At 38.2% G+C, this 27,370-nt stretch overlaps 1 protein-coding gene across 1 annotated transcript in view; it reads right to left on the reverse strand.

Annotated features, from left to right (window-relative positions):
• Nucleotides 1-18,305, reverse strand: part of ABL2 (ABL proto-oncogene 2, non-receptor tyrosine kinase) — a 59,525-nt gene extending 41,220 nt beyond the window's left edge. Inside the window, exon 1 of the mRNA XM_034409715.3 lies at nt 16,067-18,305. Coding sequence (XP_034265606.2) covers nt 16,067-16,307 — 241 coding nt within the window. The 5' untranslated portion in view covers nt 16,308-18,305. The remainder of the gene's footprint in view (nt 1-16,066) is intronic.
• Between the last annotated feature and the right edge of the window lie 9,065 nt (nt 18,306-27,370).

Here is a 27,370-nt window from a genome sequence, read left to right on the forward strand (position 1 = left end):
CGCACCCAATTGGCCGCGTCGCTCCTGGTACGCGGACCTCCGGGGTCTCTCGGTGGAACGTCCTTGGCACATTCCCAACGACCGGATTTCTCTCAGCTAGGGGGTCATACTGCACCCAGACCCTCAGTGGTTGCAGTTGACCGTCTGGCGTTTGAGAGGATCCGTTTGAGGAAGGACAACATCCCGGCTAGCGTGATCCACACTATGCAGTCTGCCAGGTGTGCATCAACAAACCGTATATACGATGCCACCTGGCGTGCCTTTTGCACATGGTGTTCCAAGTCTCATCAGGACCCTACGACTGCATCTCCTTCTGATGTGCTCGTGTTTCTGCAGGAGGGTTTGGATCGTGGCCTTGCTCCTAATACCCTGAGGCGTCAAGTGGCAGCCCTTAGCACAGTTCTGTCTTCTGTGGACGATCGACCTTTGACCCAAAATCCCCGTATACAGACATTCTTACGGGGAGCGTCCAATATCCGTCCTCCTACTATCCATCGATACCCAACTTGGGACTTGCCATTGGTTCTCTCAGCCCTCATGTCACCTCCCTTTGAGCCTCTGGCTTCTATATCTCTTCGATGTCTGACTCTTAAGGTTGCCTTCTTAGTGGCGATTACTTCGGCGAGACGAGTGTCCGAGCTGGCGGCGCTGTCTGTACGACCTGACCTTTGTGTTTTCCATCCCAACAAGGTGGTACTTCATACAGATCCTTCCTTCCTACCAAAGGTAAACACGATGTACCACCGTGCCCAAGAGTTAATTCTACCTGACTTTTGTCCGGCTCCTAGCCATCATCTTGAACAACAATGGCATACCTTGGACGTTAAAAGAGCTCTCCGCCGGTACATCAAGCGGACTGCTTCTTTCCGTAAATCCGAAGCCTTGTTCCTGTCCTTCAATCCTTCTACCTTGGGCATGAAAGTTTCCTCATCCATGATTGGTCGTTGGATCAAAGCCTGCATCGTCACGGCGTACCGCACTAGGAGGACTCCTCTGCCAGGGAGGATTCTTCCACACTCTACCCGTAGCGCAGCCACCTCAGCGGCTTGGGCTACCCAGGCATCCATCCTTGGCATCTGTAGGGCTGCGACTTGGACTACCTTGACACCCTTTGTTAGGCATTACAAAATTGACTCCTTTGCCTCCGCTGAAGCTTCATTTGGTCGTCGAGTGCTACAATCTGTCCTGGCTGTTTCTTCCCGGGATGACGCAGCCTCCCACCCTTCTTCTAACTAGCTTGGGTATATCCCATAATTTGGATTCTCCAAGCAGCAGTTGTCTTACCTGAACGTTCCTTCTCTGCGCGCTGATGGAGAATACAACCCATCCCTTTGGCTGCTTCCAGCCAGGACTGCTCTGTTTTTTGTCTCCTACTATTGTTTCAGGACAGCACCATCCTTTATTGACTTCGCGAATGAACTGGGGCTTAGCCAGGCAAAGGAGGAGTGGCCAAGGATGTTTCTTAAAGAAACAGTCACCCAGTCTGGCAATCAAGCTGAGGAACCTACCCATAATTTGGATTCTCCATCAGCGCGCAGAGAAGGAACGTTCAGGTAAGACAACGTTCGTTTACCAGATAATAAATTGATCAGAATGCTACCTATCACTTCTACTCCAATCTTCTCAAATGTCACTTTTCACCTTAACTTGCTTATTTTGCCAAATGAACAATGGACAATTTTTCAAATATTTTCACCTGACCAACATTTTTTCTAAGAATTCCTTTTGGAATCCTATAAAGCCTAGAATGATTCTCAAAATTAACATAATACTGAAGGCTAGTACTATGATTTGTACCATGCTAATTTCTCTCCTTTTCTAATTTCAACAAAATTGAAATTTCTAATTACTCAAAGTACTATATATATTGTGCACGTTTACGAAGGCTTCTATAAGTTGACATTCTGTGCATCGTTTAAGATCTGTAGCACACCCTAGTGGAAAAATAGAAGTAATTATTTCCCCAGGTGTTATTCTACTTTGCAATTTACTAAAATTGTTTTTAATCCCACCTTTAAAACATTAAGCCTAGGTATGAGTGAAAGTTATAGCAACCAGTAAAGTAGAGGTAAGAATATCTGATTTCTTGTCAGTTTAGCTACAGAGTTCAAATGAAATCCAACATTAAGCAAGCAGAATTCTACTGACACAGAAATGACTGGAGAGAATGCAGATTATTTGCTTCACCCAAAGCTCTTTGAAACTACAACCTGCTTATCTTCTCAATAACCTTGCTAAGAAAGGGAAAGTTGGAGTCTAGACAAAAGTCATCCAATAACAATTGTTGGGTCCAGCAAAGTAGGGAATGTACATTCATCTCTTTTGGAGCAGATGGCACTCACTTTCTCACACAAAGAAGCATTAACCATCACATGTAGCCATCACATGCTATCTCCTTGGAAATTTTAATCAATCAAGGAGGCTGTGGATCAAGCATTGACTTTAGGTCAGTAGAACTCAGGATCCTATTCACTTTCTCAAACACTTCCCAAATAACCAGACAAAGTCTCAAATTAATTTATATGACCTTGCCCAATAGGAGTGAAGTTTTAGACAAATCTGATCAATTTTTTGTACTAGATACTTAAAAACAGACCCCATAATGACACTGCAGATGTTCCTGTACTTCATGTGGACCCAGCAGAGAGTTCAAAACTTTGAATAGACAGCTATCTATGGATGCAATAAGAGTGAAGAAAATTCTTATCAACACAATATAATATCTGATATGGGCTCTTACAGATATTCAATCAGATTCACTCTATTGTTTATTTATTGGTTCAATTTATATGCCGCTCTTCTCTGGAGACTCAGGGCGGCTTACAATGCATTAAGCAATAGCCTTCATACTTTTGTATATACCTGCTTAGTAGGGCTTTCGGGGGGCCCCTAAGTGGTGTTCTTTTTTATACAAAGTCAGTTTATTGCCCCCACAAACCGGGTCCTCATTTTACCTACCTTGAAAAGATGGAAGGCTGAGTCAACCTTGAGCCTGGTGAGATTTGAATTTGCAGTAATTGCAGGCAGCTGGTGCTATTTAACAGCACTCTAGTCTGCTGCGCCACCAAGACTCTTTTTAAAGGCTCTATTTTTTCCAATAGTGTTCTAGGCATCTCTTCTGTCACTCCATTCCTGAGACTCCTTAGAAAACCAAAGAATTCATTGGGATCTATGAATAAGGGACGGTCACATACAAATAACCTAGTCCAAGATAGCAGCCACCTGCCCATTCCAGGTAGCAATTAATGCCTCAGTTGAACTAGCCACCAGATCTTTAGGAAGTTAGTTTAGAGCTTATATTCACACAGAAAAGGAGCTGCTTTCTTTAATATGCATGAGGGGACAAAAGAAGTATCAAGTTTAAACCCTTGAGAAAATACAGAAGTCCCTGACATCCTTGCAATGCACTAGAAAATAATACCTGCATGCAAGATTTCATTCTTGTCTTCAATGAAGATTCTAATCTATCCAAGCAAGTCTCTGATCCCATCAGCAAATCAGACTAAAAATATATGAAACCAATTATTTATTGCTGAGCTCCTGTATGTTCAGAGGTGAGTCTAGACTGTGCACTCAGTTCTGAGATTTGAATTTTATTCTGGAGTCTCTTATGTTATTGTATATCATTATAAACTGCATTCTCTATTATACAAAAGAAAGAGCAAGGTGAACAGGTCTGATCATAATGTCCCCATAATGATCTTAGTATACTGCAGTTTCGCTGTAAACATCAATAAGCCTAGATTGAAAGAGATGCCTGAAGATCAGACACTAAATAAATAATTATATTTCATAAACACAAACATTATATCAGCTTCCTGGAATCATGCATAGCATAATCCTGTGTTCAAGTTCTCCTTTTGAATGATTAGTCAGAATGAGAACAAATTGATGGATTAGGTCTGTGGTAGACCTCTTAATATCTCTTTCTGATCACTGACCATATATCAGGGAGATCTAAAAGATACTTGCTTGCCTCTCTGAAATATATCTTTAGTTCAATCCACCTTAGTTCAAATGTGTCACCTTAAACTCCTAGAAGAGCTACATATTTTTGGTAAATAAATACTTCAGATAAATAGAACTTGAAAATGTAAAGAATCCCAAGTCAGGTTTTCACTATTCTATAGTACACTCATCCAGTATCCCACAGTAACAAATTAAAAACTACAATATAGAAATAAACATTGCTAAATTTAGATTTTTTAAAAACGAATCCAAGAAAAAATGAATAAACAAGAAAGTCTTTGTAAAATGAAGCTTGAAATCAGGAGCTTGAACTGGGTTTGTTCCAGTAACAGAGCCAAGTTCTTTAAAATAGGCTCCAAAAGAAATTAAAAGGTCATCTTTCTAAGAGCAACTCATAGAAAAGACAAATCAAAATGATCAGAGAACTGGAGCAGTTTTGCTGCAAGGAAAGATCTCAGTGGCTGAGTTTTTTACTTTAGAAAAAGACAAATAATAATAGTTTATAAAATCAAAGTGCCCCATTCTCGCAATGCTTCACGAGACCTCATTTTCCAAATTGTGTACACCATTCATTCTGCAAATCAAGCACCCCCATTCTCATGAAAGCTTCTGGTCTACCCCAGGTCTTGCAAGAACAGGGCTCCTGGTGTTCTCCAAATAATACACTGGCTTGGAGAACAACTCATTCTAAAGGAAAAGATGATAGTGGTTTTCATATTTTTGAATTCTCTGGTGTATTCTAAAGTGAAAAATAAATTAAATTTTAACACAACACATTGCAATAATTCTACATTTAAGATCTTGAATGTCAAGGTAGCTATTTCTGTTTCACTTAAAAGTTGCAATGAAATTTCCAAAGCGGATAATGCTAATACAACAATGCTTGTCTTGTGGTTTACAAACCCTGCCAGGAAGAAACCTCAAGGAATTTGTAATGTAGTTAGTTGCCCATTTATTCCACAGAAATTATCTTCAGAAATCATAAGATCATTATTTTTTGTTAAAGAATGAGCCATTATATAACACTATATAAAATTTACAGCAGAAAGAAGTTTAAGATGATGCTGTGAATACTGCAACTTATTATTTTACAGGGTTGGGATTGATTTATAGTGAGAACTAACTACAATTTGATTTAGAGCTAATACTGAGCAGCAGTTAGTCAAATCTAGAAGTGTCCAAAGACCTTACAATTTCATCTTAGTTTAACTGGAAGGTATCCACTGCAGTCAAGAAAATTACTACAGAAGACTAGTTTCAGGCTGTGTGCAAACTCTCAGCACTCAGCTTGCAATTTTGCAACCCAGTAGAGCATATTTTTCGTGTGTGTGTGTAGGGGTTTGTTTTTCTAGAAATAAAAATGAGAATGGAGGAGGAAGGCTTGGAGGTGGGGTGTGTGTGTGTGTGTGTGGAACTGAACTGCTCTAATTTTCACCTTTAAACTATTAAAACAAGGCAGCATCACAAATACTGAACTGACTTTTAACAGGCCATTGTTAACAATTTACCACTAAAGATAATCCTTACAATTGCAGTCAGAAATCTTGTTGTAAGTTGTTGCACTCATAAGTCGAGGCATTATGTAGGCACCTACATAACGGCACCTTTTTTAAAAAACATTTGTCGCAGTCATTAAGCAAATGGCGTGGTTGTTAACTGAAACATCTTTCTGACAAAAACCACCAAAAAGCAGCAAAAATTTTTTACAGTCATGTATCCACAGGATGCTGCAACTAGTTGCAAAGACAAGCAAGTTGAGGACTACCCATATTCAGAAATTACAACAAGCAGCAGTCAGTCAATAATAGAAGCAAAAAGTTCCAAAGCCCTTTCTTCTGTTTTACAGAGAATGGGAAATCTTGAATCCGCATGTAATTTTGATACTAAAAGCAAAGGATGCATATAAAATAAATAAGACAATTTGTCACATCCTGTTGCCTGGATCATCGAAAGATGGAGATGGCATCACATCATTTGTGATGTCTGCAAATGTTGATACATAATAATTGATAAAGACAATTCTTCTACTAAGAAGAAGATATTTTGCTAAATTATTTGCAATAATTAATTATTGTGAGAGTATTAAGACAAGAATTATGAATTCATTTACAAAAAAGGACAAGTGTATATATTGAGGGCTATGAGAATATACAAAAAACACCAAACAGAATATAATGTGGAAAAAAAAGCTGTCTACTAATTTGCCTTTTAGAAACTAACAGTTATCTTCAGATTTGACAGGTACCTAATGTTTAGATACAAAAAAGTACACATTCAATTGAAAACTCAGATCTATGCTGGGAACGATTTTAATGTAAATTTAAATGCTGCTGAAACTCCAGCTGATTTTGGGAGGATCACAATATATTAACATAAAAATTCAATATAAACCAAAACAAGATGGGATCTCATCACTTTAAATATCAACAAAAATAATAAGTACATCCAACAAGGGGCTGTACCTATCTCAAGCCAAGGCCTAGGAGAACAATCACTTTTTCAAGATTTTACAGAATGCCAACAGGTTGGGAGCCACACATATCTCAGGGCAAGTTCACTTTCCAAATGGTAAGCATCTTTTATCAGGCAGCAAATGATAAAATGTTCAGGTGCAGAGAATACACAACAATAGCCATTCATGCATGGCATGAAATTTCTGGCTTTTTCTTAGTATAAGAAATTGAGCCTTCTGACTTTACTTGGCCACAAGTATAATACTGAACAATAAACCACTGAAGAATAATTTAAAATGCAGCTACCAAAAAACCTATTTTCATTTCCAGTCTTTTCCCTTTGGGTGGGGGAAATGATATCTGAAGGAAGAGCTTAAATGTTTGTATTACATTGATATAGAGAATTTTTCAGTAGTTATTAAAGTGAACAGCCAATGAAACATTCTTGACTTATAGCAGGGGTGTCAAACTCGTGTTGTCACGGCATTGTCACGTGATGTATCACAACTTTTTTCCCATTTGCTAAATTGGGTATGGGCATGGCTAGCGCATGACACATCCGGCCCACGGCCCATAAATTTGACACCCGACTTATAGTATACCAAACATCAGCAACACACAAGGCTGTAAAAATACAGTCTCAAATTATGCTAACATAAAATTAAGTGCACTACTAACTACAAGAAGAATTCTAGGATCACAGGTAACAAGAAATTAAAAATAAGGGAAATTTTGAGGACAATTCCAGAAAAGCAAAAAAATAAAGGAAATGGCTAACCCAATCATAGTAAAAACTAATTTTCCTGCCACAGCTTGTATGCTCAAGGTTTGGACTACTGCCTAGCACAATTAAAGCTGTTTAAATGCAAAAACACAGCAGGGGTAGTGTTCATTACAACAGGGTTTTCCCAAATGAAAAACAAACCTCATCTCTCAAGTATTAATTAGATTCAGCCAAGTTGTAACTAAGCTGCTAGGTCACTTCTAGAGGGCCCGGGTATCTTTAAAGTGATGCTGTGGTCTGTTCTTGCAGCAATAGCAAACGTAACAGCAAGCTTCCCTCTATCCACTTCTTCTTCTTGTGACATATCCGTCATCGGATGTTGGTGATCATGTTGGCAATCCTATTTTTGTCAACAACTGCATAAAAAAGTGCTGCTGAGTTTTGTCCAATCCAGTCCCTTAGGTTTTGAAGCCATGATGTTCTTCTTCTGCCTGGACCTTGTTTGCCTTCAATCTTTCCCTGGAGGATTAAATGAAGGATGCCATATTTTTCTGGGTGTCGCAATATCTATCCACTCTATCCACTGCAAATTTGTAATCCTGGTATGATTTACAGTTACACTATTTATATATTTATATATTTACAATTTAGGGTTATATGCTGCAGCATCAGTTATAAATTTCAATTAGGATTTTAAGGTAGAATGTATTACACTCCATCATGGATACATTTAAGGTTTTGAAAGAATTTAATTTTTTTTAAAAGTGCAAAACAATAGATCAATTATTTTTTCTCTTATTTTTCAAATTATTGATAAGCTACATAGTAGAAATAGTTTTATATCAAGTTAAACTTCGTAAGTATGAATTACAACTTCTGACTCCTCTGCGTTTTAGTATGTACAGGTTGTTCTTCCCCTTCTGCAGATATAACAGTGTATCAAAAGTATAAATGAAAGCATTTTTTCTAAAGTCCAACTTTCAGTTCTATCCAATCAGGCATCTTAGACATGTACTTGTGTGCAATTTATTGTATAAATTTAAAAACATGTACTCTATTTTAAATCTACTTGTATTTACTCTTTCTAATCTAAAAGTAACAGAAGGGTTTGCAAGTAGAGATAGTCCTCAATTTACCACAACTGAGCCCAAAATTTAAGTGAGTTTTGCCTCATTTTACGACTTTTCTTGTCACATTTGTTAAGTGAATCACTGCAGTTGTTAAATTAGTAACATGGTTGTAAACTGAATCTGGTTTTGCAACTGACTTTTCTTATCAGAAGGTCGCAAAAGGTGATCACATGACCCAGGGACACTGCCACTATCATAAATGTGAGTCAGTAGCTAAGCATCTGAATTTTGGGATGCTGCAACAGTCATAAGTGTGAAAAACGATCATAGGTCATTTTTTTCAGTGCCGTTGTAACTTTGAATGGCCACTAAGCAAATTTTTGTAAGTTGAGGACCATCTGTATTAATGGCAAGGTTTCCTCTTTCTCCGATTCAGTCAGAAAACTAGCAGCTGGCCTTGATCTAACTAGTGATCTTCCTGTAATCCCATCTTGCATCATTTCAACCTCACCAAAGAAGGTCCTACAACAGGTTCTCTTCAACATTTTCCTAATTGTGCTATTGAACACTATAGATTTCTGATTACTGGTACCCTATGAACTAAACAAACATTCACCAGACCTAACACTGCCAATTCTATTTTAGGATCCCTCATCACCCTTTTTCTGGACTGAAACCAACAATCTATCTTCAACAGCCACTATAGCTGTGTCCATGTTAACCATGTGAGCTGTCAGCCAAGACCTTCACTTCCAATCTTCTTCCTAGAGTTGTCCCTCCCTTTTGTCCATCTGTATCTGCTACCATTCCTTCTCATATGAGAACTGCTATCCATCAGAATTTAAACTAATATTTATTCTTAGCTCCTTATGAGCAAACCAAAATCAGGAAGTAAGTAAACTTTATTCAGTCAATGACCAACACAAAATAAGCTGAGGCACAGTCAAATAGAAAATACAAGACCTTAAAACATCTCAAGTCAGATGTAGAAGTAGCATAATAACATATTATGACAGCAAAATGTATCTCTTAAGACCAGAGTAATTCTCAAGAATTACTTAGTTTTTTAATATTAAAAATGTAATATATAAAACTGAAGCACAATGAAATTAAAACCATTACAAAATAACACTTTAATTATAATCTATAAAAAGATGCTATGAAACTGAATAAAAATTAATAAAATTATCCCTTTTGCTTTTATTTTTGCTTTATTTTCATTGGTCTCAAATCTACAAAAAATTCACAAGATGCTTATCCAATCTTTCCATTTGTTTGCATAATACAGGTAAAATAAGATTGGTTCAAAAAGGACAAAGTGAATACAAACATTTTTGTTTAAATATCTGTATGTACATATATTGTGAAAAGCCAAAAAGCAGCTGTTGATAAGAACACCATCACATCTTGTCATTCCCCAGAACAATATCTTTGTGAGATGGAAAGATATGTATACTGAAGAGATTTGCACTAAATCTTTAAACAGAATAGAATAGAATAAAAACGTTGGAAGGGACCTTGGAGGTCTTCTAGTCCAACTCCCTGCTTAGGCAGGAAACCCTATACCCATGATGGCGAACCTATGGCATGCATGCCGGAAGTGGCATGCAGAGCCATCTGTCCGGGCATGCCAGCCATCACTTGTTGCTCTTTCGGATTCTGGCGCAACAGCTGGTCTTCATACCAGAAGACCAGGTGATCGGTGCACATGTGTGCACTGGAAACCAGAAGCTCAGCTTCCCTGAGTGTGCATGCACGCTGGGGAACTGCTCTTCCGGTTCCTGGCGCTCCCACACGTGTGCTCCCATTTCGGCACTTGGTGTAGAAAAGGTTCGCCAATACTGCCCTATACAATTTCAGACAAATGGTTTTCCAATCTCTTCTTAAAAACTTCCAGTGTTGGAGCATTCACAACTTCTGGAGGCAAGTTGTTCCACTGATTAATTGTTCTAACAGGAAATTTCTCCTTAGTTCTAGATTGCTTCTCTCCTTGATTAGTTTCCATCCATTGCTTCTTGCCCTGCCCTCAGGTGTTTTGGAGAATAACTTGACTCCCTCTTTTTTGTGGCAGCCCCTGAGATATTGGAATACTGCTATCATGTCACCCCTAGTCCTTTGATTAAATTAGACATACCCAATGCCAGCAACTGGTTTTTATGTGTTTTCGCCTCCAGTCCCCTAATCATCTTTGTTGCTCTTCTCTGCACTCTTTCTAGAGTCTCCACATCTTTTTTACATTGTGGTGACCAAAACTGGATGCAGTATTCCAAGTGTGGCCTTACCAAGGCATTATAAAGTGATATTAACACTTCACATGATCTTGATTCTATCCCTCTCTTTATGCAGCCTAGAACTGTGCTGGCTTTTTTGGCAGCTATCCCACACTGCTGGCTCAGATTTAAATGATTGTCCACTAGGACTCCAAGATCCCTCTCACAGTTACTACTATTGAGCGAGGTACCATATACCGTACCTGTGCATTTTGTTTTTCTTGCCTAAATGTAGAACCTTACTTTTTTCATCATTGAATTTCATTTTGTTAGATAGCACCCAATATTCAAGTCTGTCAAGATCCTTCTGTATGTTAAGCCTATCTTCTGGAGTGTTGAAAGCTTATTTACTAAGTTGAAACATTTTTTTACATTTACACACTAAAAAGCTATTATATGAATTAATTTCAATAGTTTTTTCTATTAACTCTTAGCAGCTGGATTATACATTTTAATTTAAGAGACAGGTACATATTTATATCTATACCTACCTGTGCTTATGAGTCACACAAAGACAATCTGGGTTGGGACAATTGTTTCTCAACCCAGGAAAGATTCAAAGGGATTTTTATCACCCATAGAAAATATATTTCCTCAACAATGACTGTCTAAAAATCTGTACCATTATTAAGATCTTATACCATTTGCAATCTTCTCTCCAATTTCACATGTAATCATAATGTAACATAATGTAATCATGTTTCTGACTGAACATAAAGCAAGAAAAGCAATTCCTCTTTCTAATAAATGGAACCTGATGATCAACAGGGATACTTTAAGTTCTAGTTTTTCACCTCCTAGTCAGTCAGTGGAAAATTGTTTATAAGAAAGAAACCAGTGTTTATAAGAAAGAAGACTCACAGAAGTACATGTGTATTTTAAAGATACAAATTACAAAAATTAAGAAGAAACAAACATTGAATAAAATATTAAAAATTACTTAGTTAATAGACTTCTGATATAGCCCAAAAAGTTGCAAAGGCTGAAACCTAACAAATACTAAAAAGAAAGACTGAAATAAAGGGTCACAAGCATCAATCAAGATGTGCTTAGAATGTGAGCCCTGAGCACAAAAATATATGGGCACTGATTGTAAGGCCCAGGTACAGTCAGGGTTATGGGTTAAAGAAAACTTTTATAGAACCATAAATGTAAGTAAAAATATCTCCATGGGAACAAGAAAATGGATATAAATAAAACCACAAAGAACAGAAGGTTGAAAACTTTAATAAGAAAACAAAAGGCAGAGAACAAGGAAGTGATGTTTAAAAAAGAACAGGGTATCTACTTGAAAACAGGAGTCAAACACAAAAAAGAATTATAAACTTTCATTAATTTTACCTGTAAAAAAGTCAGCAGAAGATCGGATAGATTTGTTTTCATAAGAACAGAAAGTCAAGATAGCAAATGAAATCATGCTCTTCAGAATGCAGGCTCCTAGGGCAAATGGTTTTTAACACTCTGAAATACCATATTTTATTCTACAGTAACAGACAGCTTCCAACAGTAGTAATAAAGCAAGGAGGAAGAGAGTAGACTAGGGTAAAAGAATAAGAAATGTGAACATTTCAACTGACATTGTCTATCTCTCATTCCACTGTGCTAAAATAAATACTATTGCTCATTTCATTTATCTTCAAGAAAATCAATGAAGAACTATAAAACAGTTCTGAGTGTTTCCAATAGCATGCACATTACATCCTTGCTACATGAGCTGCATTGATTACCAATTTGTTTCTGGGTCCAACCAGAGTGGTTGGTGTTGACTTTTAAAGCCCTACATGACATTGGACTGGGTTATTTGAGGGACCACCTCTTCCCAATTTCATCATCTTGTCCCTCCAAATCTAATGAAATGTGTATGTTATGGGTTTCACATCTAGGGAGTGAAATTATTTGATGAAAAACATCAATTTATACAATCTGAATTTATATAATCTCAAAATTTATATATGATAGAAATTTATATAATCTCAAAAAAGACTTCAAGAACAAGTACAATACAGATAATACTAAAATTGTTACAAAATTCAATTTTGCATCATAGTCAAAAATAATTATCTGTATTTTTAATAAATTCTTATGGAAAAACATTGAAAAGCAATTCCAAGTTAGCAACATTTTCTCATTGCAGATACTATTGAGTTTGTTATTGCTGTTTCCTTGTTCTACTGTAGTAGATAAGAATTTGTTTCCACATCTGTAACTTGATTTCAACAAGCTGTGGAATGAGATTGAGAGAATAAGCAGCAAACTAGAAGCCTGATAGGCTTCAGGTCAATGATTACTTTCCTCTCTGCTTGGTATTTTAGACAAGAGATTTTCAAAATTTACTGCCAGAACCCCCTGATTTAGAGACAAAGCTCTAGTGAGAGAAAATTGGCTGTGCTAAAGTGAACTTTTTTTTTGTCCTTAGTCTCTCATCAACTTCTCTCAGAACACTAGGATTTCATAAAACAGTTTGAAAAGCTGGCGGACAATGGATTCCACAGTACATCAACGGAATGAATGTTGCTCCCAAAGTGAACAGTGAGCTAAGGGTAGGAATGAAGAGACTCCTGAAATTCAGCATGGCAAAGCTGGCTATTAAGAAAATAGTAAAGGGGTAAAATGGCTAACTGATAAATGAAATGCACCACATCACTTGCCAGTGAGTCCTACACAAACCTTTCAGGAAGACAAAACCTATAGTCTTCAATTGCTAGCTAGCTAGCTATAAGGAAATGTTTTGTAGAACATAACTGAAGTTTAAATCCTGAGAACTTCTTGTTCTGTCATAACTGTTTTTTTTTTTAAAAAAAACCAAGCAAGGACATTTTCTTTGCTTTCCAATCATAGGCTCAAATGCATTTCCTGACTCCCAATCCTACAACTTTATTCAATGATCAACCAGAGATAGATACCGTAAAGTACATGTCTGTGTCTTCTCTCATTTACCAAGGCTTGTTTCTGATTAGCAATCTATTTGGGAGAGTATTTTCCCTCCTCAACTAAGTATCATACCTCTCCTCTGAGAGAGAAGACTTTTTCTCGTTCTCTGAATGCCCCCTGCAAAAAAAAAAACTATGCCCAAGTTCTATTAAATAATTTATTTTGCCTTACTTATCATGAAAAAGTTGTTCTTATGATTTGAATAGTAGTAAGTACTAGTGGGAATAGTAGTAAGATCATTGATACCCATAACAAGGGAAGGAATTAAAGGGGACATTATGTTAGCAGTTGTATGGGTTGTGATGCAAGAAGATGCATTATGAGCATGTCCACATTGTTGCAAGTTAAGTGCTTCTTCCATATATGGAGAGCAAAATATCATTTATTAGTACAGCTATAAGGTTTTAACAATATTTCCATAAATTTTCTCCAAGTCACTGTCTATATGGCTTTTACTTTTTAATTGTTTTAATGTTTTTGTAATGTTTTGTATAATTGTTCAATTTTTTTTGCATTAATTGTAAGCTGCCCAGAGTCATGAACGGGAGATAGCAGTTGTATAAATTGAACATACAAATAAATATATTTACATTTAGTGCCCTTCTGGGGTTCTCAATGGTGTGCTTTATCTTTCTATACTACTCAATAGAGGACATAGGAGCTATATTGATAGCATATCACCCCCAGCAATATGGAATGCAGACACCATAAAAGAACAAGAATGCAGAAAAAACCATTTTTCTTCTCTTGATGCATCAATAAGATTAAATACCATTGGACATGCCACTTACTAATTATCTTATCTATACACATTATGTATCCTCAGGGGAGTGACCTGTGTAATTGGCTTTCACATCACACATACATAATGAGTTCTTCAGAACAAGATGTACAATTGAGGTTCCACAGCTCAAGGAGTCTAGGAAAATGGGGTTTCTGAAGCTTAAAAGCCACTATTGTAAATTTGAAAATTTCTCTAATAATATATAAATATATAAACTCTTATTTCCTTTTATGTTCAAGCTGAATTTAAGTATCACTTGTAAAAACTCAAATTACAACAAATATAGCAAAATACAAAACAGGTATACAAAAACTACTTCAAATTATTGAATGCCATACAAGATTGCAAATCACGCTGTGATATTTAGCTGAATAAATATTATTTGCCACTTCCAGACCAGATGCAAGATACAACATAAATCATATGATGGTGAAAATGGCCTATTTGTGCTTTCTATAAAAATCACATGGACTTCCAACCATAGTAAAGTTGTACATGACCCTAGAATGTAATATTGCACAATATAATATTTCATTGTGTCTATCACATCACCATAAGAGAAAAAGAGTGACAGGAGAAACCTTCTTACCTTGCTATACCAATAAGGTCCAAAAGCATTGGTTCTCCCACCTTCCTAATTGCACAGCCTCCCAGTTAGAGATGCTAGCTTTTTGTCTTCTGTTCTCATTAATATCAATAAAAGTCATAATGAAACAGGTTGTTAACCTGAGAAGAGTAGACACATCATTGCAATTCATCCAAAGAATACAAAAAGAAATCATGATAAAATGACTATCACAAAACTAGAAAAAAAAGGAACATCTGGGGCACTTTCTGGGCTACACGATAGGAAAACTTTATAATTGCACTTTGTGGCATACATCTTACCAACACTATGAATATACTTGAAGCATTTTAAATGGGACCATATGACAGAAAACACTGTTTCAGATATTAATGAGGAGATAGGCCAACAAAAATATTTCAATTTTATTGTGACTACAAAAATTAACAAACAGGGAAAGTAATATTGTACTCATGAAGCAAGGATCTCATGTGAAGTACATTCAGACTGCAAACAAAGCACCGTTAGAAAGGACTAAAAAGCATCCCATGAGTGCAACCATTAACAAATATAACCCCAAAGGGTCATAACCCTGTACAGTACCATATGCTACTAACATAAAAACACTCTTCCTAACAATTATCAGTATATGCACCTGGAAAGTAAACCAAAGCAAGTTATACTTCTGAGAAATACTACACACATTTCATAACCTGAAGGGGTAGCCATGTTGTATGTCCTCTGACACTTAAATTGAACATCAACTCATTTATGGGGAACAAGCACTTTTCTATACCGAACGAAACCCTCTTTATGAAATGCACGAAGCCGTTTCTTAAATATTAATCAGTGAAAATGAAGTGGGGGGGAGGGAATAGCGATTTGAGCCAACACAACACGCTTCACTGCAAGGGGTTTCTATTGTCACCTATCTGCTTAAACTGGAATCCCCATCTATTAGCATCAGATACTGAAGGCGGCACAAGAAGGGGAAGGCTGCTGCTGCTGCTGCTGCTGCTACCTGCTTGGGCGCTTCCCAAGGAGTTCTAGCCGGCCAGCAGATGAAGCAAACCTTTGTCTACTGTCGGAAAAAAAATAAGTTGGGAAAAATAAGGCGAGGGGAAGCAACCCCAGCCCTGCTTCATGACACCCCCCCACCCCATTTCCAGCCTCCGCTTTTGTGCCACACCCACCCGCCTCCAGCATCTGCCGCAACCCACTCCCTCCTTTTCCCTCCCTCCCTCCCTCCCTCCCGCCCTTCCTTCCTCTCCTGCCCTCCCCAGCCCTCTTCCCACCTTACCGTGCTGGGTGAAGATATTGAAGCCGCTGTCGGCAGCTCGCGGAGCGGCCGTTTCTCGCCTCCGGCTGGCAGGCCTACTCCCGCTGCTATTACTCCCACGAAGCCCTCTGGGTTGAGACTGTGGCTGGGAAAGAGGCAGCAGCTGCTGCTGCTGCTGCTGCTGTTGCGGCGGCGGCGGCGGCGGCTGATGTTGAAGCGCAGCGGCACCCGGCTCGCCGACGCGGCCCACCTGCTGGCCCATCCCCGCTCTCCTCCCGTTCTGGGCCCCCGCCAGAGCCCTCCGTCTCCTCCTCCTGCTCACATTCCGCCCCCTACCCCGCTTTAGGAGCCGCACCCGGCGCTTCCCACAGCCGCTCTGCCTCCTTCCCCCTCCTCGCCGCCGTTCTCCGGACAGGCCGTCACGGACTCGCCCCCTCAACCCCCGCAGCCGCCATCTTAACCACCGAGCTTGGGGAAAAGGACAGAAGGACTCCCTCTCTCCCACTCTTCCCACCTCCGGTCTTCCAGGGACGTCGGTAGCTCCTCCTGGCCCCGCCTCGCCTCCGCCTGCAGCACCGCCCCGAATCGCGGGTCGTCGAGGCTGGCCCCGCTCGTTCCTCGCACGCCTCGGATCCTTTCTTTGGCAGCTTGCTGGGAAAGCCGAGAAACGGTATTTAAACAAATGCACCAGAAGGTTCGGATGAAACAGATAAATGCTCTCAGGTTATTCTCAGTTCGTAATAATATCCCACGGTAAATATACTAACATCGTTTTTTATTGCGCTCTCTCAAATGTAGGATCGCGAAGTACATTTCAATTAATGACTGCATTTGCACAATCAAGTGCAATAATGAATTGTATGCTGATGGGAACCTGTCCAGGGCACAGAAACGTTGCAGTTAAGAGGAAATGTCTTAATTTCATTTCGATGGAAAGATTTAGTCAAAACTGGTATAGTTAATAGTGGTTTTTAAGAAAAGAACGGAATGGAAATGCATAGGAGATGGAATGAAATGAAAAAGCTTTTCTCTCTCTCTCTTTTTGTTCTACTAAATAGTCTCACTTATCAGCCACAATTGGGACTGGCAACTTGGTTGCTAAGCACTGCAGTCACAAAGTGGAAAGCTGACGGATGGATTTAAAATCTTATTTCCCATTCCATCATTAAGCAAAACATTATATGGCCACAACTTTTGATTTTTCTTCCACCCTCTGCATTAATTCTGCTTGTCCAAAATTGGTGTGTCCCCCCCCCACCCCAAAGGCAATCTCATGACCATGGAACACTGTAATGGTTGTAAATATGATTGGTTGCAATAGTTTTTTTAAAACAGTCATATTATGAGCAGTCGTTAAATAATATATAACAAAGAAATGGTGAAACTAGAAAACTATTTTTAATTCTAGGATTATATAAAAAACACCCTAGTGTTTCCCGACACTTTTAAGTACAGATGGTTATTTTAGTTTTGGTATTTTGAGAAAATGAAATCTGGTCATCTGCTAAAAGATAAATTGATGATGACAAAATACCTCTGACTCATGTCTCATGATGGTTTATAACAGGAGTGTCAAACTCGATTTCATTGAGGGCCACATCAGGGTTTTGTTTGATCTTGGGGGGCCAGGTTGACTGTGGCTAGGGTGGGCATGGCCAGCTCGATGTCATTCATGTAGGGGGTGCCTATGGTGGTCCAAGCTCTCTTCCCAAGCTCTGTTTTGGCTGTGAAATCGGAGTTTGGAAATGCCGCTCATGGCGCTCACAAGTTCCATTTTTGGCTGCAATGGCTTCCTGCAACACTCTGCCAGCAAAAACAGTGCGGGCGGGCCGCACACACTCCCAAGCTCCGTTTTCACTGGCAGAGGCACTGCGAGCTGGTCCTTTGCTGTTTCTAGGATGCCTGCGGGCCAGATCTAAGTACCCCGCAGGCCGGATCCAGGCCCTGGGCCTTAAGTTTGACACCCTTGGTTTATAATAAAAAATTAGTACAAGAATATTAAAATAATAAGAATTAAACAATCATTAAAATCACAAATCTTTTTTTAAATGTTTGATACCAACAAGAGGGACAGTTTTCTTAGTTCTGGAATGCATTTCAATGAATGCTGATGATTCTTGAGAACATTCAGCTTTAAGTCACTGGTCTGAAGTTGGAACACCATCAACACGATGATAAAAACTATCTGCCCCGCCCCCCCACCATGGGGGAAAAAGCTGCCAAAAATGGATATAAGGTGACATCATTGGCCTGATACAAGAAAAAATGCAGTTAAACTTGCAAATCCAACCAAGGTGAAAGAGCTGACAAAACTAATTCACAAAATGCTGAAAAGTGTAAAGGAGATATTTTAGGATTGGTGGAGGCATCAGAAGGGTGTGGTGGTTAATGAACACTCTATTCAACCTTGGAAGCAGTTTCAGGGAAGCAGAGCTGCCCCAGCTCAGTCATCACTATTGCAATAAGTTGAGTTGCTGAAACAGCAACCAAAGTGGTACAACATTGGATACACCATTTTGATTTACTTTTAAATTGTTACCCACCAGCAGTGTTAGAACAGGAACTAGATAATCCAGAACCACCTCCTAATATTGTACTGTATGTGAAGCTAAGCCAAGCGAAACAGATGTTTCTGCAGCAAAAACAAAGCTGCAGGACAGACCAAGTCATTGTGAGGTTGCTGAAGCCTGGGGGAGAAGGTGGCTATAGTAGTTGATTATATTCATATGTTGTTCTTAGTGATATGGAAAGCAGAATTGACATTGCTACTGTACCCATGTTTAAAAAGTGTGACACTAAGTCAGCATGAAAACTATCGCAGAATCAGCCCCTGTCTGTACAGCAATTAGAAATGTCCCTGTGCAGATTATCAAGCATATCTAGAGCCAGTGATAGAATTCTCCACCCAGAAAGATCAATATGGCTTTAGACTGGGTCATAGTGGTGTGGATCAGATTTTCACTGTAAGGCAAATAATTTAATGTAAAGGTTAAGGAAAGCAAACTATTGCTGTCTTGATTGATTTCAAGAGTGCCTCTGACAGCGTTCACCAGAGGCCAGTATAGAAAGTTCTTTGTGATCAGCATTCCTAGCAAAATCATACAAGTTCATTTTGCCTTTTATGATGGTACAGTTAAAGTACATGATGACAAAATCAGTCCCTTTGCAGGCAAAGCACAACTGAGAAAATAGTTTATGCCATGATCCTTATTGTTCAGTGTGCTATTACATTGAATAATGGAGAAAAGTAGGGGAATGTTGTGTGAAGAAGTTGATAATTGTAATTTAGATAACACTGTTTTCATAAAGAAATCAGAACTAAAAGCAAAACAGGAAATTGGATTGTGGATAAATGTAAAAGGGTTCAAGGCCATGTCGACTAATGGTACATGAATTAAACTTCTGTTTAGTGGTGAGCCAGCTAAGCAGGTTGATGAGTTCAAGTTCTTAGGTTCTTTGACTCCTACATCTATAGTTGTGACATCTACTAATAGTGATTCAAGAGGTAGTAGTACTCAAGCAACTTTCACCAGCATATGATTCTTCTTCTTCTGGAAGAAGAAAAATATTAGCCTGAAAATGAACCTTTGAGTATTCAATACAGCCATCATGCCAGAAGCTGGAGCTGTTTCAGATACATACCAACAAGTTAGCAAGTACAAATTCACACACATTTCTCTCCCTCCCACAGAAATAATAGAAAGAAAAAAAGGCTATATGTTAATACATTGGGAAGAAAAAGAGAGAACCCCAGGTTAGGGATTCACTAAGGGTTGACTTACCAAGTAAACAGCTTCTCCAAGTTACCAGTTAACCTTCAGAGGCATCTAGGCTGTATAACTGCGATTTCTGCATCTGTTGCATTCTTATTTATTCTTTTATTTTCAGCAGTTTCTGTTCTTATCAGCAAATGTAAAATGAGGGCATTATCCCCCAACAGGTAATTATTTAAGGGGGGGGGACTAAAGTAAACAGTATTATTTATTAATTATTTAACTTGATTTCTATGTTAAATTAACCAATTTCTAAGGCTTTTATCTGATGAAAGGGAGCTGCAGCTCAAGAAAGCTTATATCCGATTTTTGTTCTGATTTTAAGTGTCTCAGCAGAATATAATAAAAAAATTAAAAAGTAATAAATCAATTTTTTTCACGGTCATACTCCAGAACAGATGTGTGTGTGTGTGTGTGTGTGTGTGTGTTTGTGAACACAAAAACTCTGTCAGAAAAGAGGAACCAACTTCTTCCCTAGTCCAACACCTTAAAGCCACAGGACATGAAATTGATTTTAAAAAAACCAGAACTATCGCCAAAACTGAACACTTTAACAACAGAATAATCAGAGAAGTCATCGAGATAGAAAAACGTCCCCACAACATGAATAAGATGATACCTCCCGCCTACCAGCCATTTGGAAACCTGCCCTTATTGACAAACGAACCCCAAACACAAAGAATAACACCAGACCCACACTCATGAAAACCACACAGGATGTCACCTCCACACATCCACGCAAAAAGCAAGCCCAAACCCATACCGATGATGAGGTTTGACCACAAACCAGAAGCCAGACCAAAGCTGCATCATTAACCACTTTAAACTCCTCCAATCCATACATGAAGCAAACTGACACACTCCATGAAGATGTGGCACGACCACGAATGCAGAGCCAAACAAAAGCAACGCAGGCCACGAGTTCAAATCCTCCTGCAACTCAGACCAACCTGAGCACAGCCAAGCCCCCACCCTATCAGAACACACCCCCAGCCAATCAGAGCACAGCCAACCCCCACCCAATCAGAACACAGCCATGCTCCCACCCAATCAGTTCATTGCTCCTAGAAGCACAGGACCGAAGACACCAGCCTGAAGATGACGAATGAGACTTTGTCGAAACGTCGCCAAGGTACTTCCAATTTTACGTGGAAAAAACCCAATAACTGAAGATGACAGGGTTGTGAGCCTGTCGAAATGTTGCTTTAAGAAAAACTTTTAAAGTCACTGGTAGGATTTTAGCTGAGGTTTTAAAGGACCTTGCAGAGTGCTCTGTAAGGATTTTTAGAAGATTTTAAGCTGGGATTTTAACCAGGATTTTAAATATTTTAACCAACTTATTTACAATGACGCGGGAAAACACCGAGATTTTAATTTTTTCCATATATATATATATATATATAGCAAGTCCCAAAGGTGCTTTTTCCAAAAAGCACCTGGACTTACTTGTCCAATTGCCTTTTGGAAAAAGCACCTTTGGGACAACCATGCCTGAATGATGGAGAATCTCCATAGACAATTAAATAGCAAGGAAAACAAACAAGAAGAAAGCAAGTAGCAAGAGCCCTGGTAGCCCAGCAGACTAAAGCACTGCTATTAACATCAGCTGCCTGCAATTACTGCAAGTTCAAATCTCACCAGGCTCAAGGTTGACTCAGCCTTCCATCCTTTCTAAGGTAGGTAAAATGAGGACCCAGATTGTGGGGGCAATAAACTGACTTTGTATAAAATATACAAAAGTATGAAGACTATTGCTTAATGCATTGTAAGCCGCTCTGAGTCTTCGGAGAAGGGCGGCATATAAATCAAATTAAAAGAAAAAGTAGTATTAATCATTTACAAATACATTCAGCAATTCAAATCCTCTTGTTTTTAAGAGGCGTGTTTTAAGAGCACTAGGTTACTGAAGTAATATATACCATTCCTATGAGAGTATATGACGGATGGCTGATGTCACACAGCTAGACAAGTGCATGGCAATTTTATGATTTTATCAGTGTGAAAGCTCAAATAGATGCATTCATTATTTGAAAGTACCTCATTAAATCTAAATAGGCTTGTAATCTGTTTAGATTTTTATCATTATTATTTTGTGCCTTCAAGGCAATCTTCCCTCCTGGCAACTGCCAGGACAAGTCCAGGCAGTTTTCTTGACAATTTTTTCAGAAGTAGTTTGTCATCTTCCTAGGGCTGATGAGAAGTGACTTGCCCAGCTGGCTTTCAGCTGGCTTTCACGCCTAAAGCAAGACTAGAAACCATGATCTTCTAGTTTCTAGACCTCTGCCTTTCATCAGTACACTAATCTGACTCTCTAGTTAAGATTTGGCAGTAATAAAATATTTTCACACTAGAGATTGCAGAGTTGCCATGGAAATGGTTAATTTCGAGGCAAATATATCACTGTTCCTACATGAAATAGTGGGAAACAGTGAGCTGTTATACAGACTCATAATCAATCTGTAAAAAACAGATTTAGAAACAGTTCAAACTACAGGTAGTCCACGATCAAATTGGGACCAGAATTTCCTTTGCTAAGCAAGGCAGTTGTTCAATTTTGTGTCCAATTTTACATTTTTTTGCCACAATTGTTAAGCAAATCACTGCAGCTGTTAAGTGGATCACAATCATTTAGAAAACCTCGCTTCCCCCATTGACTTTAATTGTTGGAAGCTGGCTGCACATAGTGATCACATGACCCCATCATAAAAACTTGCCAGTTGCCAAGCTCTCAAATTTTGATCACGTGACTATGGGGCTGCTACAATGGTCATAAAATGTTTCATTACCAATACTTTTTAATAAGAAAAGTTAATAGGTTTAAGGAAAGACAAAGCTTTGTCTATAATGTCTATAATAGACATCAGTGGTTGAAAATCTTAGTTTTGGGAGACAATGAACAAAATTTTTTATTGCTGTTTGTTATACATCAGCATCCGATGCTTCCAAATTCATAGTATTGTCTCTTGCAAGAATGCTGAACATTATTTTTCTAATGTCTATTACTACCATGGATTCAGGTATATAGAGTTAAAAATCATACTTTGCATCGTGGCTTACACTAAATAAAATTTTTTAAAAAGTTCTGAAAGTGAGAAAGATTTCCCCCTTCAATAATAGGAACAAAAAAAGGAGATAAATTTTCAAAATTATTCCTTATTATTAAAGTGGGCTTCCAGGGAAGAAATATTAAACTGACAACTGTAGCAGAATGAACAGCCAGTAAGTAGACTGGGTCTTTGCAATCTCTCTCTGGATAAGGAGAGGATCTGAGATTGCACACAAGTGCTCCATTCAATGCTCCTCATGAGAAGACCATGAGATGGTCTATTGTGAGTTTAGAGCCTCGGAAGAAGTAGGAATAGCTAGCTTGCTCAATCCATGGTTGGCATCTTTAAGGATACTAGATTCAAATGTTTCTTTTTCTAATCAACTTTCAGAAATTGGTTGTTAGCTGTTTTTCAGCGGTTAGAAACCTTTGGATTGACAAATTTTACTGGGTACCCTAATCATTAGCAAAAGAAGTTTTAAACAGAAATTTATTTATTTATTTTAAATACATAGGTAGGCCTCAACTTATGACTTTGTTTAGTGACTGAAGTTTCAACAGTACTGCAAAGTGACTTTTGACTAGTCCTCAACTTAGAACTGTCACAGCCTCTCAGCAATCATGTGATCATGATTTGGGTGCTTGGCAATTATACATATATGGTGATTGTAGCATCATTACAAAGATTCCAGATAAATTTGAAATAGGATTTTGAAATTATAGTATGCTTGTGGGAAAATATTTTTGTTTTGCATTCTAACAACAAAAAAAAAAACCATGATAGGATGGGACTTTGAAAATTGGACACCACAGGGAACTAGAAGGAACTAAAGATTACAATGAAAGCATTGATGAAACAAGATTTAAATTTGATTAGTATAGAAGGAAGCAAAATATTTTAATGTTCAGCATACTGAAGAATATTTTTGAGCATGGATCCAGAATTTAATTTTAGGAGTGTGTTTCTATAGACAGGCCACGTTTAAAAAAGTGTTCTGGAGTAACAAGTTTTACCAGGCAAGATTAAATCTGATCTGAAAGTGGATTTAAGACTACAAGAATGACATTGAAAAAGATGTTATACTGGATATATAAAAGAAAATAGATACATAAATAGCAAACTAAGAAGGTGACCTGGATATTCTTCCTACATTGAATTTACAAAAGAGGTTTGTTAAACCTTTGAAGAATTTTAGGAGAAGGGACAAAGTTTAGTTTGCCTTAGTTTTTTTTATTGTTGTAGTAGTGTTTAATAAAATTACTATTAAAAAATAAAAAGTGAAACCGTATAATTGTTATTGCAACTCCCATTTGGAATTGAAGGCATCTATAGCTAGCTGTGCAAAACCCTCATCTGTCCAACAGGCTCTTGACCTGTCTTTCAGAAAAATATCCCCATTTTAGGCCATTATATCATCTACTTTCCCCTTTATACAGCTGTCAGGTACACAAAGGGCCTATTTATCGGTGATCCTTGAAAAGCAGCATCTTCAAAGGCAGATGGGCCCATATCATATATAAAATAAAGACTCTTATTGACAAAAAGCCCTCCCTACATACAGAGGCAGGCTACTGAATTAGGGGTTCCCAGCAGGAGTTGCCTAATGAGATCAGCATCCTGAAATTCATGAATGACTTTCATCTTCAGGAGTGAATGAAGACAAGGGGCAACTCATTTGTGGGAGATGAAAGGAAAATAATTCCTCTGAACTGTACATCTGCCTATTTGGCATATTTCCTTTGAAAATTGTTTTAAAAATAAATAAATAAAGCGGAAGCTGTGTAACAGAAGGTAGGATGAAAACATGACTGAGGAAACATCTTATTAAAGAAGGTGATGCAACAGGATGTTGATTGCTAGGTACTGAATGGAACATATCTATATTTGCCACAAACTCGGAGCTATTTCATACACTCCAGATTTATGAAATTCTGAAATCCAGAAGACTCCTACACCAACATCAAAATTGACCCAGCTACAGTAGCTCAGGAAGTGAGAACAATGGGCAATGACATAGATTCAGTCAAGTCTCAGTTCTCTCTCAGGTAGCCATCTTCCTGAGCATCCGTTTAGAACTAAGAGATAGCAATTGACTAAAAGTTGTACAGCTAGGCCATGGTTATTTTGAGTTCAAATAATGCAATATTTGATTTAGTGGGAATTATGAATTGATACCAAGTAGCATCTAATGCAACACAAAATTTAGTTAAACCTAGCACATGCACGATTACAATTGGAGTTTTAGATGCTGTTAATCTTTGCCTATGTGAAACAGAGAAAAGGAAGATTCCATAAGAGAAAAACAATACAGGTGGTCCTCATTTATCAACTACCTTGTTTAGCAACCATGAAAAAATAACTTTACACTCATTTATGACCTGTGCAGCATTGAACATATAATTGCCATTACAGTCAATGTGTTGTCCTATATCTGACCTGTTGTTTCTCTCCCCTGCTACCTTGCAAAGCAGAGAGATTAGAGAGGAAGGGATTACAAGAGAGTAAATAGGCACAAACTGGTGAATACACAACAAAAGCAATGCACTAGTGCTGGCAGCTGCCAAGTGCATTATGCAAATAGCCTTTTATTCAGGTTAGCAAAAATTCTGTTGACACAAGTCTGCCACCAATCCATGTGGCCCTCAACCTTCAAAGAAAGCTATTTTTTAAAACAGAATATTCCACCAAGCCGAAGGTAAGCTGTCTGTGTCTGATGAAAAATTGCATCCTAAAATACTCGGAAGGCTCAGAATATAAAACAAATATGGATAATCAGCCTAATTTTTTAAAAAAATCTTTTAGGATCATGCACTAGGCAAGATAGAATTCTATTGAACTTCAAACTTGACATTTAATCTTGTAATACCCACAATTATGGTTTCAGCCAGCAGATTTACTACATCCAAGCTGCTGCAGATAATTCAGTTTCTAGTGAAACCTGTTTAGTCACCTACCAGTAAATTGTTCACTAACAGGAAGAGTCTTCCAAGTAGCATGAAAAGAACCGGAATGTGAGACCTTAGTTTGATGTTGGATAATACTGAAAATCTGCCAAAGTAGTTTACAGAACAATAAAAAAAAACCTCCTCTCTGGTTTACAATCTATTCTGGCAAAAAGAGAAAGGCTACAGTTCTTAAAGCAGACTTCTTATAAAAAGCTACTGGTTTGGAAAGGGTTCTGAGAGAACACTAAAAGAAACAAGAGCAAGCAGAATTGATGGCACTGATGTGCTTCTGTTCTCTCTCCTACAGGCTGATAGTATGTTACACACATACACAGTTACACACCCTTTGCTGACAAATGAGGCCAGAGGACACAGGGCATTCAAGTCGTAGACTCAAGTGCATTCATTGATTTCAAGTTTAAATTCCAAAGTCTTTGATTATTCAACAATAATAACATTCCTTTCAGAAATTGAAGCAATGTGTGTGACTTTATGTACTACTGATATGAAGTCAGAGTATATTAATCATGCACTCTATGCAACCCAATCCAACAAAGCTAAGTGCTGTTCATTGAAAATAAGTGTCATCATAAATGGATCCACTCATGTTATTAGGAATTGTCACTGCCACCTCCCCAGATGGCAAAGATTTAAGGACTCTTCTGGTGGCACTCTCTGCAAGATGTTTAATTCAAAACATATTGTAGAAACTGTTAAGGAGGATGACTGTCTATGGTGACCTTAATACTTCCAAGAAAAGTTACCTTGTAGTAAGACGGGCGGCATATAAACTTTATAAATACTATTACTCTGGACTTTACCTTCTTCTAGAGATATATGATAGTGTTTTCAAGACAGTTGTGAATTAAAACTCATTTTGCCTATTTCACCCATTTTTTATGAATTTATCTTCCCGAATCCACAATTTTAGTTTTGTCTTAGTGGTGCTTGTGTGTCCTCTCTTAAGCACTTTAAAAGTAGCTGTGATCAAAGCAACTTAGAAGATAGAAGGAGAAAAAATGTGGCTGAGAATAGGGAGTTTACTATAAAGATATAGAGATTATTTCTAATTCGGAGAGCTTTTTTAACAACTTGGAAAAGACAAATTTAGTAAGTATTTGAGACCAGATGAAGAGACAGGAGAGTGAAATTGTGTCATGCAAGCTGGGGCAAAATGATGTAATTCTTTCAGCACAGTCTGTGTTGAATTGGCCAGAGGATCTTAAAGAGGCCCTGCAAGAGCCCCAGTCTTTTTACAGCCCCAGCTAGCGTCCTGTGAGCCTGGCCAAAGTCATGCCCTTTAGATAGAACCAGGAGCAGCAACAGAAGGCTGAGGTAGTGTTGATGAATGACATAGTAAGTCCATGTGGTTAAATCCTGTGCAGCCCCCGTTTTGTTAACTTGTCTCAAGCAATACCTAAAACATTTGCTTAAAATACACATTTAGTTCTTCACAAACCTTATCAGATGATGAGGATGTACACTCCCATTAGAAATGGAGTTAATAATTATGTCAGAAGTTATCTCTTATCAAAAAATTTCTTTCAGAGAATAATAAGG

The sequence above is a fragment of the Pantherophis guttatus genome, chromosome 3, assembly GCF_059756535.1.
Source record: "Pantherophis guttatus breed Tessera chromosome 3, ASM5975653v1, whole genome shotgun sequence".
NCBI classification, from domain to species: Eukaryota; Metazoa; Chordata; class Lepidosauria; order Squamata; family Colubridae; genus Pantherophis; species Pantherophis guttatus.